Below are 14,765 nucleotides of genomic sequence, written 5' to 3'. Positions count from 1 at the left end.
CATTTATTCAATAAAATATGTCTTACAGCTTTGCTGAGGTTGTAATATAGCAACAACTAAATGAAGCATGTGATAATATGCTATAATATCTAGTCTGGAGAGAAGACACAAATCTTCCCTTCGATTGGTTTTCTGCCTCCTGAAGAAGGAATTGATTATTTAGGCTGCTTGCAATCTGTGTTGTTTCAGTGAAAATATGTTGCAAGTTATGCCTCAGACTGTTCCCACGTTGTAGGATCTCCATCCTTAGAGGGTTATCAAGACCCAAATGGATAAAGCCCAGGGCAACCTGGGAACTATATTTCTGTTGCTTCTGGGTCAAGACCCTTTTTTGCTGGGGTTTTTACCTTTCTGTCTTGCCATGAGTGTACAGACCACTTACTGCATTGCAAGTCCTTCCTTCAAGTAATCTACATTAGAACTTTGGGCAGGGGTTGGGCTGGAGACCTCCTGAGATCCCTTCCAGCCCGAATTTTCCTATGATCCTATGGTCATGTGACTCCCAACAATTTAAAATCTGAATGAAGGTATTAATAAACTTAATGAGGATTTCAAATCTAAAGGAAAAAGTCTTCAAGTAGTTAAGGTAAACACTTATCTGTTCCCATCTCAATGTTTTAAGGGTGGTCTGAAAGCACTGATGCTCCTTTCTGTGGAAATTATTATGTTCCACCTTCTCCTTTGGGAAGTTTCTGACACAGTTTTCCCTTCTGGCTGTAGGAAACTACTAACAGTTATTTAATCTTTGTGCAATATCATATGTTCTATTGTGTTGCCACTGACTCTGTTTCCCCCAGCAAGATGAAATGCTGAGAGCTAATCAAATATTTTAGAGGTACTCAGCCTTTCCTGCCACCTTTTGCTAAAAAGTGTCTTCTGAGAACCTCTTTATTGAATAAAATTGATTTTTCCCTCCAAATTCAATGTGAAATTCAATTATTAAATTGAACAGGCAAAGCTGTAACAGTATTTATGTTATTTCTGGGTCAAGACCCTTTTTTGCTGGGGTTTTACCTTTACCTTTCTGTCTTGCCATGAGTGTACAGACCACTTACTGCATTGCAAGTCCTTCCTCCAAGTAATCTACATTAGAAATTGGTCTTTCATTAGAGAGAGTACTTGGGATATAGGAAAACTGAAAGGACCTCAGCAACAATTTATAGAATAAAAAAGTAACAGATGAGAAAACTGTAAATCTATAAACTAGATGTTACACATTTAAGCTATTTCATCCTCCAAAATTATTTTAAATTATGGTTACAATTGAAAGCTACTCATTAGAAAAGGTAAAAAATTGTAGCTTTTACCATCAAGTGATTTACAAACTCTCATAGCAGTAGCCAGTAAAAGTGGAATCACAGCCTTTATTTAATGGCTTGACATATGGGGAACAGCAAAAGATGTTTTAGGAACTGTAGAGACTCAAAACAACTTGTGAAAATTTCAAGGTGACATATCAGCCTGATGCATTTTGTTTAAATATATAAGGAAATTATTTCAGATAGAGAACGAAAGCTCAGTAGTGTGTTAATAAACACAGCAGAGCTCTCCTGCTCCACTGAATAGGCCAAGCTGTCCCTCCAATCCTGATTTTGTTCTTTTACTAGTTGTGGTAAATTCAGCTTTGGATTCATTCATAACATCAAGTGGAAAAGTGTAAGGAAACTTTGAACAGCTCACGAGTAACTGAGCTCCATTTGAGTGAAGCAATAAGAGACACACAACTCTCCTGCTTTGTGGCATCCCATGGGAGCTTCATGCTGAGCAACTTTCTCAGCATACTGTACCAACAAGCCATCCCAAATTTTGTTTATAGGTGAATTTGGGATCCTTCCAGTGAATGAAAAAACAAATAAGATGAAAAAAATTAGTCCTGAGCTACAACTTTGTTCCATTCCGTGCTTGTCTCACTGATTCAGTGTGTTGTGATGGAACAGCCTGGCTCCTGCAGGATCACCAGGCTGGAGCTTCCCAGGAATCTGTCTTGCACTGCTCCTAAATCCACTGTGACAAGCTCTACCAGGAGACTGTGTTGGCTGCACTGCTGGGGGATTTTACTGGGTCAGGTATCTCAGACAGAAAGATCAAAAGTCCATCCTAAGCCTCTGTCCCAGCACACAGAAGGAGGTGAGGGTAACTTATGGCACAGGAGGGAATTTCTGCCTTTGCAGGGAGTTCTCTGTAAACTGAATAATGAGCTGGACAGACTGGAGACAGTTTTCTGTGAGTGACCCCTGTGAGACAGTCCTGAAAATCATGACCCAGAACAAGCATTTTCATCTTTAAATGCTTTTTACAAAGTATTGTTCTAATGGTACATTTGGTTTAAAACTCTTGATATAATCATAGTACAGCATTTGCACGTGTTTTGACTTGCATTTCAGGACCCAGAAAAGCACAAAATTCCCTGGTGTAATGGGCAAAATAGAGAACTTTCTGCAGAAAGCTGTAGTTGGGGTCTGAGCCCTCCCACCCTCTTGGCAGAGAGTCAGGTGCATCCCTGATCCCAACAAGCTGCAGCTGCCCCCCATGCTGGCACCTAGCTGGGCACTAAGGAGATAAAGCAGGGCACTGTGACAGTAAACCCTACATGGAGCAGGTTATAGGATATGTTTTGGCAAGTCACATCTGCCCTAGGGTCAAAAGGGGGGCCAGAAATTGTGGTATCAGAGCTGACCTTTCTCCTTGTACTTTCACTGCATAGATGGCAAAGGCAAATCTCTTGCTCTAGGTAGATGATTGTCTAAAACATGCACTCAAATGGAAAAACATTAAGGTAATGTTTGAACAAATACCTTCAGTCTAAAAACAGGGGTTCAATGGCAAAGCTTTTGATTTATCACCACAGTCACATCACAAACAGAAAGAACGAGCTTCCACCAAAGACACTGAACATGACTAAGACAGAATTACAGAGATATTTTTGTCTGCCTATGTGTATATGTGCATCTCTATTTCTTCACCTTCTGCAGTGCTCTGAAATGGTATGACATGGAGACACAGAGCTTTCCTGAGCATCTGTGCTAAATGAACACTGTAAAAGAGGTTTCCCTAGCAACACAAACCATATGTAATAGCTTAAAATAGCCTTTCTCCAACTCCTAGGATTTCTTAGTGGTGTGCTCACGATTTCTATTTAAATCAAGGTGTATTTGCCCAGTTCAAAAAGGTTCTTCGTTTTCTCAACTTCTATTAAAACGAACAGGCTTTGAAAATCCTCATTTCTTGCAAGAATGCCTCCCTTCCTCTTGACTTCTAATTTGTCAGGTAAACTGAAGCATGGCAAATGGTGACAGTTGTAGTCCACATTCTCAAATCTGTTGCCTTTGTTTGCTGTTCAAAAGATTTTATTATAAGGATATTGATGTCTACTTAGTGTAGCAGGAAAGTTCTAGTTAAAGTAATAGACTGATTTTTGTGATATTAGTATAATGAGAAGATAAAGTGTGCAACTATATAATATAATGAATCAGTCATACTGTACCTGAATTCCACTTTGCATCTGTGTAGAAATTTGTAGTCAAATTCAGATAACTGAAAACCCTGCTCAGTTCTTACTGTGTCCCTTGGAAAATACTCTCTTTAACATGAGTAAACAGTGATACAAAGAGGTTCAGTGATTTCTCTGAGTTAACAGAAGAAGCAGGTGAAAATTTTTGGATATAATCCATGGATACTGATTTTCAGATCCTTGTCATAAAGTTTAAAAGGTAGAAATTAAATCAAGTGTTAATATACAGGTAAAAAATCTAGATTTTTGTCTCAAGGTTTTCAAAGTGAAGAAAGGATCAGGTATCAGGTATCGCTTCCTTTTCCACTAAATATGTTTATTTAGCCTAAATGTGTTTTAGTTGAGAAAGCAAAAGAGCAAACTTTTAATCCTGTGCACTCCATGTGCTGTTTCAGTGCTGAATTAAGGCATTCCTATAGAATGGAAACAGTTACTACAATGAAGTCAAAGGTGTTTTATGCTCCAAATTACTGGATAGGCAGAATTGCTGTAAAGAGCCAGGTTCTTTGCTCTTCTTCTTTCTATTCTAGTTCACTTTGAACTGAGCTCTCCCTGTTAAGTGTTTGCTTCCAAAAGGAGGGAAGGGGGTGGGCTGGGAGCAGATTTGCTGTCAGAGTTGTGTGGGACATTCCTGTGCTGGTGCATCTGTTGGTGGAGTCACTGAGGTAGAGTCTGATGTCACAGAGGAGGAAATTTGGGTAGAACTTTGTTTTAGAGATTTTTTTCTGAAGTTTTTCCTGTGTTTATCTTAAGCTCTTTCTGTCAACCCCAACAGTACTTGAGCTTTGTTTTTGTATCTGTTTTACCTGCATAACAACAGGTATGCCCTACACGAGCCATATTCTTTATATCATCACCTGATATAGTCATTCCCTAAATATAATATTATTTTATCATAGCAGAATGAAAGGAGCTAAACCAAACTCGTCTATATTGTGTTAACTTTGTTGTTTGACTGTAACAAACAAATCCCTTTAATTTTGAAAAGTGAAAGATTTCAGTAATGTTCATTATTACAGTATTTCAAAGTAAACAATTCAGCTCTTCCAAGGGTGAAAAGAAATAGTTCCTTTCTTTCAGAACTGTCTGGCTACAACTTTCAAACCCAGCAAACCCTGTCCCCCTTTTCCAAGAATGCTTCAACAGCCATAGATTTCTTGTTGATCTTTCAATTGCATGTGCTCAGTGTGTCTGTAAAAACTGCTCTGCATGGGGCACATGTGTTTAATCATCTCCTTAACTTTTTCTGGAGACATTAAGAGGCGATTTTAAGACCAGTAATAACTCTTTAAAAAGTAATTTAACAGCTGTCTTTGCTGAGAGGGAGCTCTATGGAGTGAAAATGAGAAGATAATTGAATCATAAAAAAATTGTTTTGAAATGAATGGAATTGTCCTAGTTTCTTAAATTACTATTAAATGGTATTTTTTTCCCTTGCCTGTAATAAGTCATCTTTGAAAGCTAGGCATGTTAAATGTAGGCCTGTAAAATATTGTGTGTTTCTAGTAAGCCATATTATTTCTCCTTTTAGTTTTCTTGGTGGGTGAACAGTCAGACTTGATGACATCCAGAGGTTCTTTTAAGCTTAAATTTTTCTATTATTCTATTTATGCAGCTATGAAAAAAATATTTTGAATAAATATCCACTCCTTCCACAGGGTGAATATAACATTAATTTCAAAATACAAACCTACTTATCCCTTTCATCTTTAATAGTGTTTCAGCCCACTTAGATTTCACATACTTTTTGCTTTTTCAAGTTCTTCAGAAAATGTCATAATAGAAGATGAGAGTAGGAATAAAATGTGAGGATGCCTTTGGGACATATTGATTCTAATTTCTGTAGCAAAAGCTCTTGTATGAGGCCAAAGAGTTTGTTAAGTCAAAATCAATTCATTGGTCACTCTTCATTGATTACTAACTGCTGGGAAAAATGTGATTCTCCTCTTAGATTTTAATCCTGCCTCAAATACCACTTACTATAACTTTATAGATTTTCTACAGTTAGCAAACATTAGATAACAAGTTTTCTTGCTTACCCTCCCCTGTGAGAGTAACCAATTGGGAGTGAATTTCCATATAATTCCATTAAAACCCAGCTTGATGTTCGCTGAGTATCTCGTGTGCTACACGTGCCTTAGTTCAGTTCATACCTACAACCAAAGGGATCTCTGGCACTTGCAGATGCAGCATCACAGTGATGCCAATGGCTGTTCCCCAATCCCCATTGCCTGGAATGTCCCCTCAATCCCTGCTGCCATCAGCTCTTCCGCCCCACTAAAGCCTTGCAGGGCCACGTGGGCTGTTCTAGCAGCACCTCTGAGAGATCAGCTACAAAATCTTGAATAATCCATTTCAAATGTCTCCAGTTTCAAATTCGTATTTTGACCTTCAGCTAAAGATCATTCCTAGAAAACAATTAGTTTTTCCTTGTCCCCTGGGTAGCATTGAAGCATTTTGGTTATCCACAACGGACTTGCATAAAATCACCTTTTATAAATATACTCCTGAAATAGGTATTAAATTGCTATAAGTGCGAAAGAAACTGCAAAATTTTCCTCAAGACACAAACATAATTTCTTTTTCTAGTTGTTAACTCTTGCCAAATTCTACAGCTAAAAGTAATATAATTATTATTTCTAAGCACTCAGAAATAAGAGAGAAGATTAACAGTCAGCAAGACTTTGCCAAGAACAACATGTCCAAGCAAAGTGAAGTGCCTCATTAATAGGTTTTAGTAGACTTTATGGAGAACAGAAAAGAAGTGGTTGCCATTTATATCTTGGGCATGAGAATATTATTTGACACTGTCTCAGACAGTACTAAGTTCAACCTGAAGGACTATTTGGAGTAAACCATTATGGAATGAGTGAGAAACTGGTTTAAAATCATGCTACTAAAGTAATTATCAATGGCTCATTGATAAATAGGGAGGTAAATCAAATGGGGTTTCTAAGGAATTTAGCACTGAAGTTGCACTACAACTTCTCATAATGTTTCTGAATTACTGAAGGGAGGAAGAAATAACGAGAAATCTCTGATAGGAACTGTATTACAACTGAAGATTCTGCCAAACTGAGAAGTGTATTTGGGCATAGGATCAGAACTGAATATTAAATCAGTAAATAAGAACTGAATATTAACTCAGCCAGTTGGAGACATTATCTGAAACATGAAATGGAATCCATTTGTGCAAAGTACTGGTTTTGGGAACAATAATTGCAAAAATGTACAGATGGTTTGGGAACAAGTCTTTGGTACATGGGCAGGAGTTTCACATGAATCACAAGCCAGTCATGAGCAATAGCAGCATGTTGTTGAGAAAAAACCCCAGAACAACAACTGAACAGGATATTCAAACAGATTTTTAGTCAGGATGACACATAAGTAATCCAGCTCTGCACTAGAATTGCCAGACTCCAACAGGAACACATCCAGATCTGTCCCCAGTACTGCAAGTGCAGACAGACAGGCTGGGGACACACAGGGCAGCAATGAAAATATCCTGCCTGTCAGACATGGGGCTTCTGAAAAAAGACTGCAAGAATTGCAGCTCTTCTTACTTACACCAATTTTCAAACATATGAACAAATTGTGTAAAGAAGAATAGTGTGAGAATAAAAGGCATAAGGGGTACAATATGCTACCTATGTCTACCAGTGAAAGATCAAGGAAATAAGGAGCTTAAATTGTATTACAGATAACCAAGGAAGCACCTAAACATAGCTGATCCAACTCTATCACAGTGCTGTCTGACTAGATGTCCAACATTCTTTACATTTTTAAACCTTTTGTTTGTTAAAGTTGAGATTTTTTGAAAGCTTTTTTTCAAAATGCTGGAGGTTCAGTGAAAATAAATCTGAAGCAGTTTTGTTTTAGCAACAAAGGCTGCTGCGCTGTGAGATTAGGAATCATCAGTTCTAAACTTTTACTTTGTGCATCAGAGATGGTTCATGGAACTGAATTCTTACTCATGAGGGGGAAATAGTGTCATGATGTACCACTGAATGCAGCACTCTGTCATCTCCTCTGCACAGGGCACATCACAGTCCTTCCAGTCCCTGGGGCCTTGTGATTCATTGTCAGTCATTCTCATGTGTAGGTGGTAGGACTGTTTATTTGGATACCCAGAACTGTACTCTTAGTGCCAAAAACCTGATTTGACCAGTGGTTTCATAGAATAATTCACACATTCCATTCTCACCAGGAAAATTATCACCTGTTTTCTTTTTTGGAAACTGTCTTTTGTATTGAAAAATTAGGCAGGCATCATTTCAATGAGCATCTGTTGCAAACTTTGGAGGACTTGGTGAGTGTGGAGTGTAATGACTCTCCCCAGTAAAATGCTCAGGAGAAAAAAAACCTTGACAACATCTGTACCCTGTGCCACATCAGGTAACAAAAAAACCAGCAGCCTAGGAGCAAGAAACTGGAGTCAGGTACTGCACACTGATTTTTTTTTTTTCATTTCCACCTTTTCAGTATCTTCTAGGATATTGCAACAACTAAAAGGGTATTTTTCCTCATGGTACCTTCATTTCACACTAGAACATGAGCCAAGGCTGTCATCTGCTGCTGGAATTAAAAATAGAACTCAAGGGAAAACCCTCACATAGGGGATAACACCCAAAATAGTCACGTACACGTATGTGTCTGTCAGAGACAGTGAGGGAAATAATCTGATAGCTATTTTCATATGGCTAAAAAAAAAAGAAAAAACAAGAGTTTTCAAGCCTTAAGGTGAACTATCAAATAGCTGTACATCAAAAATAGTGACCACAGAAGAGCATTGCCTTTGGGAGGATAGTCCTCCCAAGTTCTCTCTTTCCATGTGCATCAGTACCAACTGCTTGGATTATGACATCAAAAGATTCTATGACAATTAATTAGAAGTATATTTTGTCTCATATGGGAAATTAGAAACCATATGTCTTTAACAAAATTAGAGTTTGTCCTAAACTAGGGTTTGTCAGCAATTTTTCAGCCATAAAATTAGGGGGAAAAAAATGCGTAAGAGAAAAATGATGAATACATGATCCATTCAGTTGTGAAATCAACTGCCTTTGGGCAACAAGGAAATGAGCCTCACACATACTTCACCAGCACACATGGTGTGCAATAGTATAGTTATGGAATCACAAACCTAGCAGGGACACAGAAATGGATGTGGCAGAGTAGCATAATGTAATAAACTCTGGGCACAGTCTCACATGCAAAGGTCGGTACAGTCAGGCCTGTGAGTCCAGACTTTATCTAGGGGAGTAATCAAAGTAATTCATTTTCATGATTCTTCTTGTCAGGAGGCTCCAGTTCTCTATCAGTTTGTGTGTTCAGTGTGTGTTCAAGTGTGGCACACAAGAGAGAAGTTTTTGTTAACTGTCAAGCAAAATCTAACAGTCAAATCCTCCCAGTTCGTGCTGACGTCTCTGGACACTGTCAGATAACTGTCTTTGAAAGAAGTGGGAATGCTTCAAGGTCTCCCTGATAGAGGAACCTGAACCTCAAAAGGTTGCATCCAGAGATGGTCCTCAACAGCTAAAATGCACAACCCTTCACAGCTCGGCCCTCTGAACCAGCAGTAATTCACAGGTTATCTCCCATGTGCTCTTTTGGAGTTCATTAAGCTCCTTCTTTAAGCCAAATCTGAAATCTTTGAAGATTTTCACTCTTCATTGACATGGCCATACTCTGCAGGTTTAGCTTCTGATCATCCCAGTAACACCAGAAAATTTTATACAAGTAGAAATTTATACAAATTTGTACAAATTGTACAAATAAACAAAATTACTTGGTAGCTATTCAGGTTTTAGGCAGTTTCTGTGTTTTTCACCTGTGTAGAGGTCCCAGTCCTCATTCAAGGAACAGATTGGTGAGAATCAGGTCAGTAAACATATCTTGTCCACTGCTCATCTTTTTTCCAGACTATAGATGCAACTTCCATAAGGGAGCAGGTCCTATCATTTTAGGTGCTTCTAGTTTGGTACCTGTTGAGCCTGTTCCCTGAGCAACACTGACAAGACAGTCCCCAGACTCATTGGGAGCCTGTCCTTTACCCTTGTGCCAATAAGACATTTATTCATCTGTTATGACCTAGCAGGTATTGTTTAGTGACAACTGGCTACTGTTTGGACAAAACTAAGGAGTTTTGGTCACTTAAGCCCTCATTTGTTTGTTATTTGTCATGGGATATTATTCATGAGCAAGTCTATAGGTCAGAAGGATTCCTTTAAGTCTTACACTCTTTAGTTTGGGTACAGGAATACCAAACTGGATTGAAGAAAGCAGAAACAAGCATATTGATGATCACGTATGCAAAATGGAACTGTTGTCTGGGACTTCTTCCTCCTCAATCAACAACCCTTATTTCATCAAACCCTGGGATGCTCCTCTCTGTATCACCGACAGCATTAAATCCTGGGGCTTTTAGAGAAAGACATCAGAAATTCAGAATACTGGTTTTGTGTTTCCAAAGTTTTTTCCTAGGAAGCACTAAGCTGTTAGGAGAAATTGCTTTCATACTCTGCTCAAGTTGAGGTATTGGCCAGATTTTCTCTCCCTTTCTACTATTTCCAGTGTCCAAGTGACACACAGCAGTGTCCTGCTGTAGAGTCCACCTGAAAATGAGACTTCCAGAGGCAGAGGCCACCTGTCTGTATTGGAGACAACCCCTTTGAAGGTACAGTGTTTTCATGGCATAAAAGGCAAATATGTCTTTCTTGCCCTCAGGTCTGGATGTGAAAGAGCATTTGGCTGCAATACCTGTAATAACTCATTCTCTGGTGGCTTTAGTGGTGAGAGAAGAATGATTCAGGGGATCCTGCAAGTGCCTGATTGTTCAGGTGTGTTTTAACGTACAACACACACAGAAAGCTTTTACTGAAAACTTCAAAACGCCCCTTACTTGAATAGAACAGTATATGATATACACATTCCCCAAAACTATTCTAAAAGCTGCACATTTAAACAGCTCAAGAGCAGAACTTTAATTTGGATGAATATGAAGGCACAAAACTTAAGGAGCTCTAAGCAGAAACTTTATATATAGCTGGAGAAAACTTCACATCTTACTTTAGAAGACAGTGGTTTATTATTACCTCTCAAACTGAATTGATTAGGCTTTTTATACCTCCTTCTTCACCTGATATAGAACCTTATTTTGATGAATAAGTGTTCCTTATTTTTCTTCAAACTAAATTGACTTTCTTTCTAAGGTGGTTAAAATTACCTTTTTTTTTCAGGGAATTTTTACTGTCATCCAGAATGGTGTACTATGAGAATGCTGCTTACACATTCCAAACTAGTACTCTTGTAAACATACAGAACTCCCACAGTCCCACCTCACTGCTTTTATTCTGTAATGACTTTATCCAGTACATATTGACTGCTAGGACTGTTTTCCAAATGACATTTTGGAATGCAGATTTTTCTGTTCACTCTGCAGATGTTCCCTACAGCAGATGCACAACTTGAAAAATAATAACTGCTAAAAATACACAAGCTGCCAGCTTGGTTTGCACTGAGAGAAACTGTAACTTGTAACTTTGTATTTAAATGCAATGTAAGAAATCTGAATTATTCCCAAAAACTAATGGCAACCTCATCAAATGGTTAAGCATTATAAATGCTTAATTTGAGTCCAAGGTGGGGTGAAGGTGGGGTAAAGCTGTTGCTGTATAACTAACAATGCCAACATAATTTTGTAAAAGAAATCATAAAAAATGCCTTATCAAACAGCTGGTGTTAATATTTTATTCTCTGGTATTCACTACTTAAAAATAGCTCTTCCTTTGTGCTTACACCTTTAAGGTCTCATAGCTGTAATGTTTTTTCACCTGACCTTGCAGAAAATATTTGTCTTAGTATACTAAACAAGCTGTGAAAGTACTGGGATTTCAAACAAACCTTTAAAAAAGGTAAATAATGATGCTTCCTTTCCACTTAGTTCAAGGTTAATTTTACTTGTCAGGAAGGCAGTGAAATAAAAGCAGTGAGAATTTTGAGAGATGGTTGGCAACCACACACCCTGTGCACCTCCAGCAGTTCCCATTTGTCAAAGTTGCACCCATTGATAAAGTCAGAATGAGGACAGGATTTCAGGAGGCTCTTTTTTTCATTGCACTTACACATAATATATCAAGAGAAAAAATTAGTATGCTAATTTGACAAACTGGCAGATTATATTTTTATGGCAGAGTTATGAAATGAGGTACCTTAAGCAAAGATCAAAATTTCACGACAATGTTTCCGTTCTTTTTTTTAACATGAAAGTGTTCCTATTCATTTGAGTGTGGGTGTGCACATATATAAAGTGAGATTAATGCAGTAAGGAACTCTGGCTAAAAACAAAGACAGTTTCAGGGAATAACTTGGATACGAGTCTGTCTTTCTAAGAGCAGACTTTAAAACTCCTACCTCTCTGCAGATTCATCTGTATTTTCTTCTGTGATCATCTGCAACTCCTGTGAGGTTTTACTTGAATCTTCTTTACCACAGTTTTCCTCTGTGCCTGCTTTGGGAATATCCTCATTTGCTCGGAGCTGTTCTATGAGGTTTTGTTGATGCCAGGCTTGAATAGATCGGTGGTGCACCGGGGTTGGACCTGGCACGGGGGCCAGTATGTTGTGGTGGACAGGGCTGCTGCTCTTCTTCAGCCCATTTCTGTCCCGAGAGTGGTTCTTCAACCTGCTCTGCACCGGTGTCCCTCTGTGCTCATATCCTTCCTGCTGATGGCAGCCCCCCGTGCCTGTGGAGCCTTGCGAGGGGTGACTGAACCACCTCCAGCGGAGCCTCAGGATCTGCTTCACATCAAACTCTTTCTTTCCAGATACTGACATTTTTTTCAAGGAAGGAAAAAAAAAAAAAAAAAAGACAAAAGCCTATTCTTTTAGGAAGGAAATGGATTCTTTGTTATCTCTTGTGTTTCAACTCCTCTTCTTAAGAAAAGGCAACAAAAGAACAAATACCGGTAGCTCTCTCCCTCTCTCTTCTGATTAATACACTGCAAGCTCTCCCAGGCGATGCTGAGCTGCTGCTAACTGTATAGGTGGGAATCCATACTGACAGGATGATGAGGTCAGACCTTAAACAAGTAAATCAGCTTAGCACAGGAAAGCAGCAACCATAACACTACCCAGCTGCCAGGCTTACACACTCCCAGCACTATAGCGCGGCTCTAATATATAACCCAGCCTCACATGATCCTCAGGGATCCGGAGCTGCAACTTAAGATGCAGGGAAGCACATCCAAATAAAGTGACAAGACTTTCTATCTACCTCACAGCGTTTTCCATCAAGCCTGCTAATGAGCAATGCTGCACTCCATCCACAGAAGATTTGGAGAGGATTCTTTTAGGCAGATTTTTGGTAACGAGTCACTGTGGAACTATCCTGCAGCTCGTTTCCTTAAGGGTTTGCATTTGTTTGTCTTGCTATGAAAAATTCCTACAAATGGCCTCAGTGTGGTAGCACTTACCTAAAGGAGAGGCAGCGTTTGAATACATGGTGCAGAACTGGATGTATTTTGTCACCTACAGAAAGATTTCTCAATATAATTGCAGGGGGATGAGAACAGAGGGAGGGAGCTCAGGAAAATCGGAGATGTGCTCCCTGAATGACTGTATCTGTGGAAAACACAGTTTCCTGGCTAAGTGCCTGTGTAAACACCCTTTCCCATCCTGCTCTCAATTTCTCACGGACACTGAAACGCTTGTGGTATTTTTTTGAAAATACCTTTCTTTGCTTTCTTTTGACAGTGTACACTGTAACATGTTTCCAGCAAATTTACTAGAGGATGTGTATTCCTTCCCATCCCTTGGTTACTAGGCAGGGTTCTGAGAACTGTTCCCGTTGTGTTTGGAAGTAATGTACACAGAATGTTTGCATGTGCAAATTGAAGATAAATAAATGAACTGGGTTTTTTAATTATGTTATATTCTCTAAGGTTTGCTACTGATGACCTACCCAGCTGCAAGCAGCAATAGAAAAAACTGCAACACAGAGTCAACAGAACAGGATTCAGAGCTAAAGGAGGGTACCCCTTTCTAAGATATCTTTACTTCTCCTCTTCAGACCTTTTCATATTAACTTCCTCTTTCTCTGTCTTTGCTGATATCTTTAATGATTTTCACTGTGAATTTTTCTTCTTTTTTTACCTCAGCTCTACTGCCAGGATGTTGAACCTTCAAATCATAAAATCTACCTTTCTTTTCTTTTTTGGCTGCATATGATACAAACAGAGAAATGTGAAGTAGAGTTTTGAGAGTAAAAAAGACAGTATAGGACTAAGGAATCATCAGCCTTTATGCTGGGCTCTCCAGCTCCTGTCCTATTCATGGTTTTCAAGCAAATGATATGCAGCATTATGGACTGGATGCATGTGAGAGAAATTGCAGAATGAGGGAAGAACAGTAAAATGATTGACAGGTATTATACTATATAGGTACACAGAGGGAAAGACTTTGTACAAAAGAAAACCTCTTTGAAGCAGTTGCCCATAAAAGGCAGAAAGGAAGAAGTTGAGGAAAGATTTGACAGACGTAGTCAATGCATATTTGTTGCTGGAGAGAACACTGAGGCTGAGCTGTGGCAATTAAATGTACATTACCCAGACTTCTCTCTATGTGTCATGGGAATAGATAGAAACTAGAAAACCTGTTCAACTTCTAATAAGTCATATTAAGAAGAAGGTATATAAAAGCCTGTTCATGCATTTCGTAGGGGGTTTCATTTTAAGCTTGTTGAGAATATAAGTTAACAAAGAAGCTGCTCCCAAACTTCAAGGGTTTAAGAGAATTTATATGGAGTGAATGGATAAGTAAAAAGTCTGGACATTGAGTAAGAGAGTCATATGTCCAGTAGTCAGTGTAAAATGTTTTTGAGATGTGTTTCAGATAATTTTTCTTGCATTACGACTGTAGGCATTCAATGCAATGTTCCCTGACTTTTCAATTTCAACCTACACACCTATGGAGGTTATTCTTTTCAGCCTCATACAAGTAATGAGACAGAGGTATCTATATATATTCCTCAGGATTGCCTGCCTGGCAATCTGACATCTATTTTAAGGAGGGAATCTCTATATACCAAGTTAATGAAATAATTTATGATGAAGTCTTGTAGAGGTGGACTGAGAACACGGTTTCTCGCTCCTATTTAATCAGGTCATTGAGCTATCTCAGCAGCTCTGTCAGCTCCTCTTAGCAACAGCTCTGATACATTTAATCCATATTTTTTCACCATGTCACAAAGCTTCTGT

General features: G+C 38.8%; 1 protein-coding gene across 3 annotated transcripts in view; it reads right to left on the bottom strand.

The window, feature by feature from the left end:
• The window catches only part of KLHL4 (kelch like family member 4), a 76,156-nt gene that overhangs the window by 24,405 nt on the left and 36,986 nt on the right, over positions 1-14,765 (bottom strand). For 2 of the 3 annotated variants that reach the window (XM_032702237.1, XM_032702238.1), the window contains exons 1-2: positions 12,984-13,102; positions 11,924-12,338 (exon numbers count right to left, since the gene is read on the bottom strand). In XM_032702237.1, coding sequence (XP_032558128.1) covers positions 11,924-12,338; positions 12,984-13,011 — 443 coding nt within the window. In that variant the 5' untranslated portion in view covers positions 13,012-13,102. Of the gene's footprint in view, positions 1-11,923; positions 12,339-12,983; positions 13,103-14,765 lie in introns of those variants that run through there. The other variant, XM_032702239.1, reaches the window with a different exon arrangement.

Source organism: Chiroxiphia lanceolata, chromosome 14 (assembly GCF_009829145.1).
Source record: "Chiroxiphia lanceolata isolate bChiLan1 chromosome 14, bChiLan1.pri, whole genome shotgun sequence".
Lineage (NCBI taxonomy): Eukaryota > Metazoa > Chordata > Aves > Passeriformes > Pipridae > Chiroxiphia > Chiroxiphia lanceolata.
Note: the sequence above shows the minus strand (reverse complement) of the source record. Positions and strands in the feature narration are given on the sequence as shown.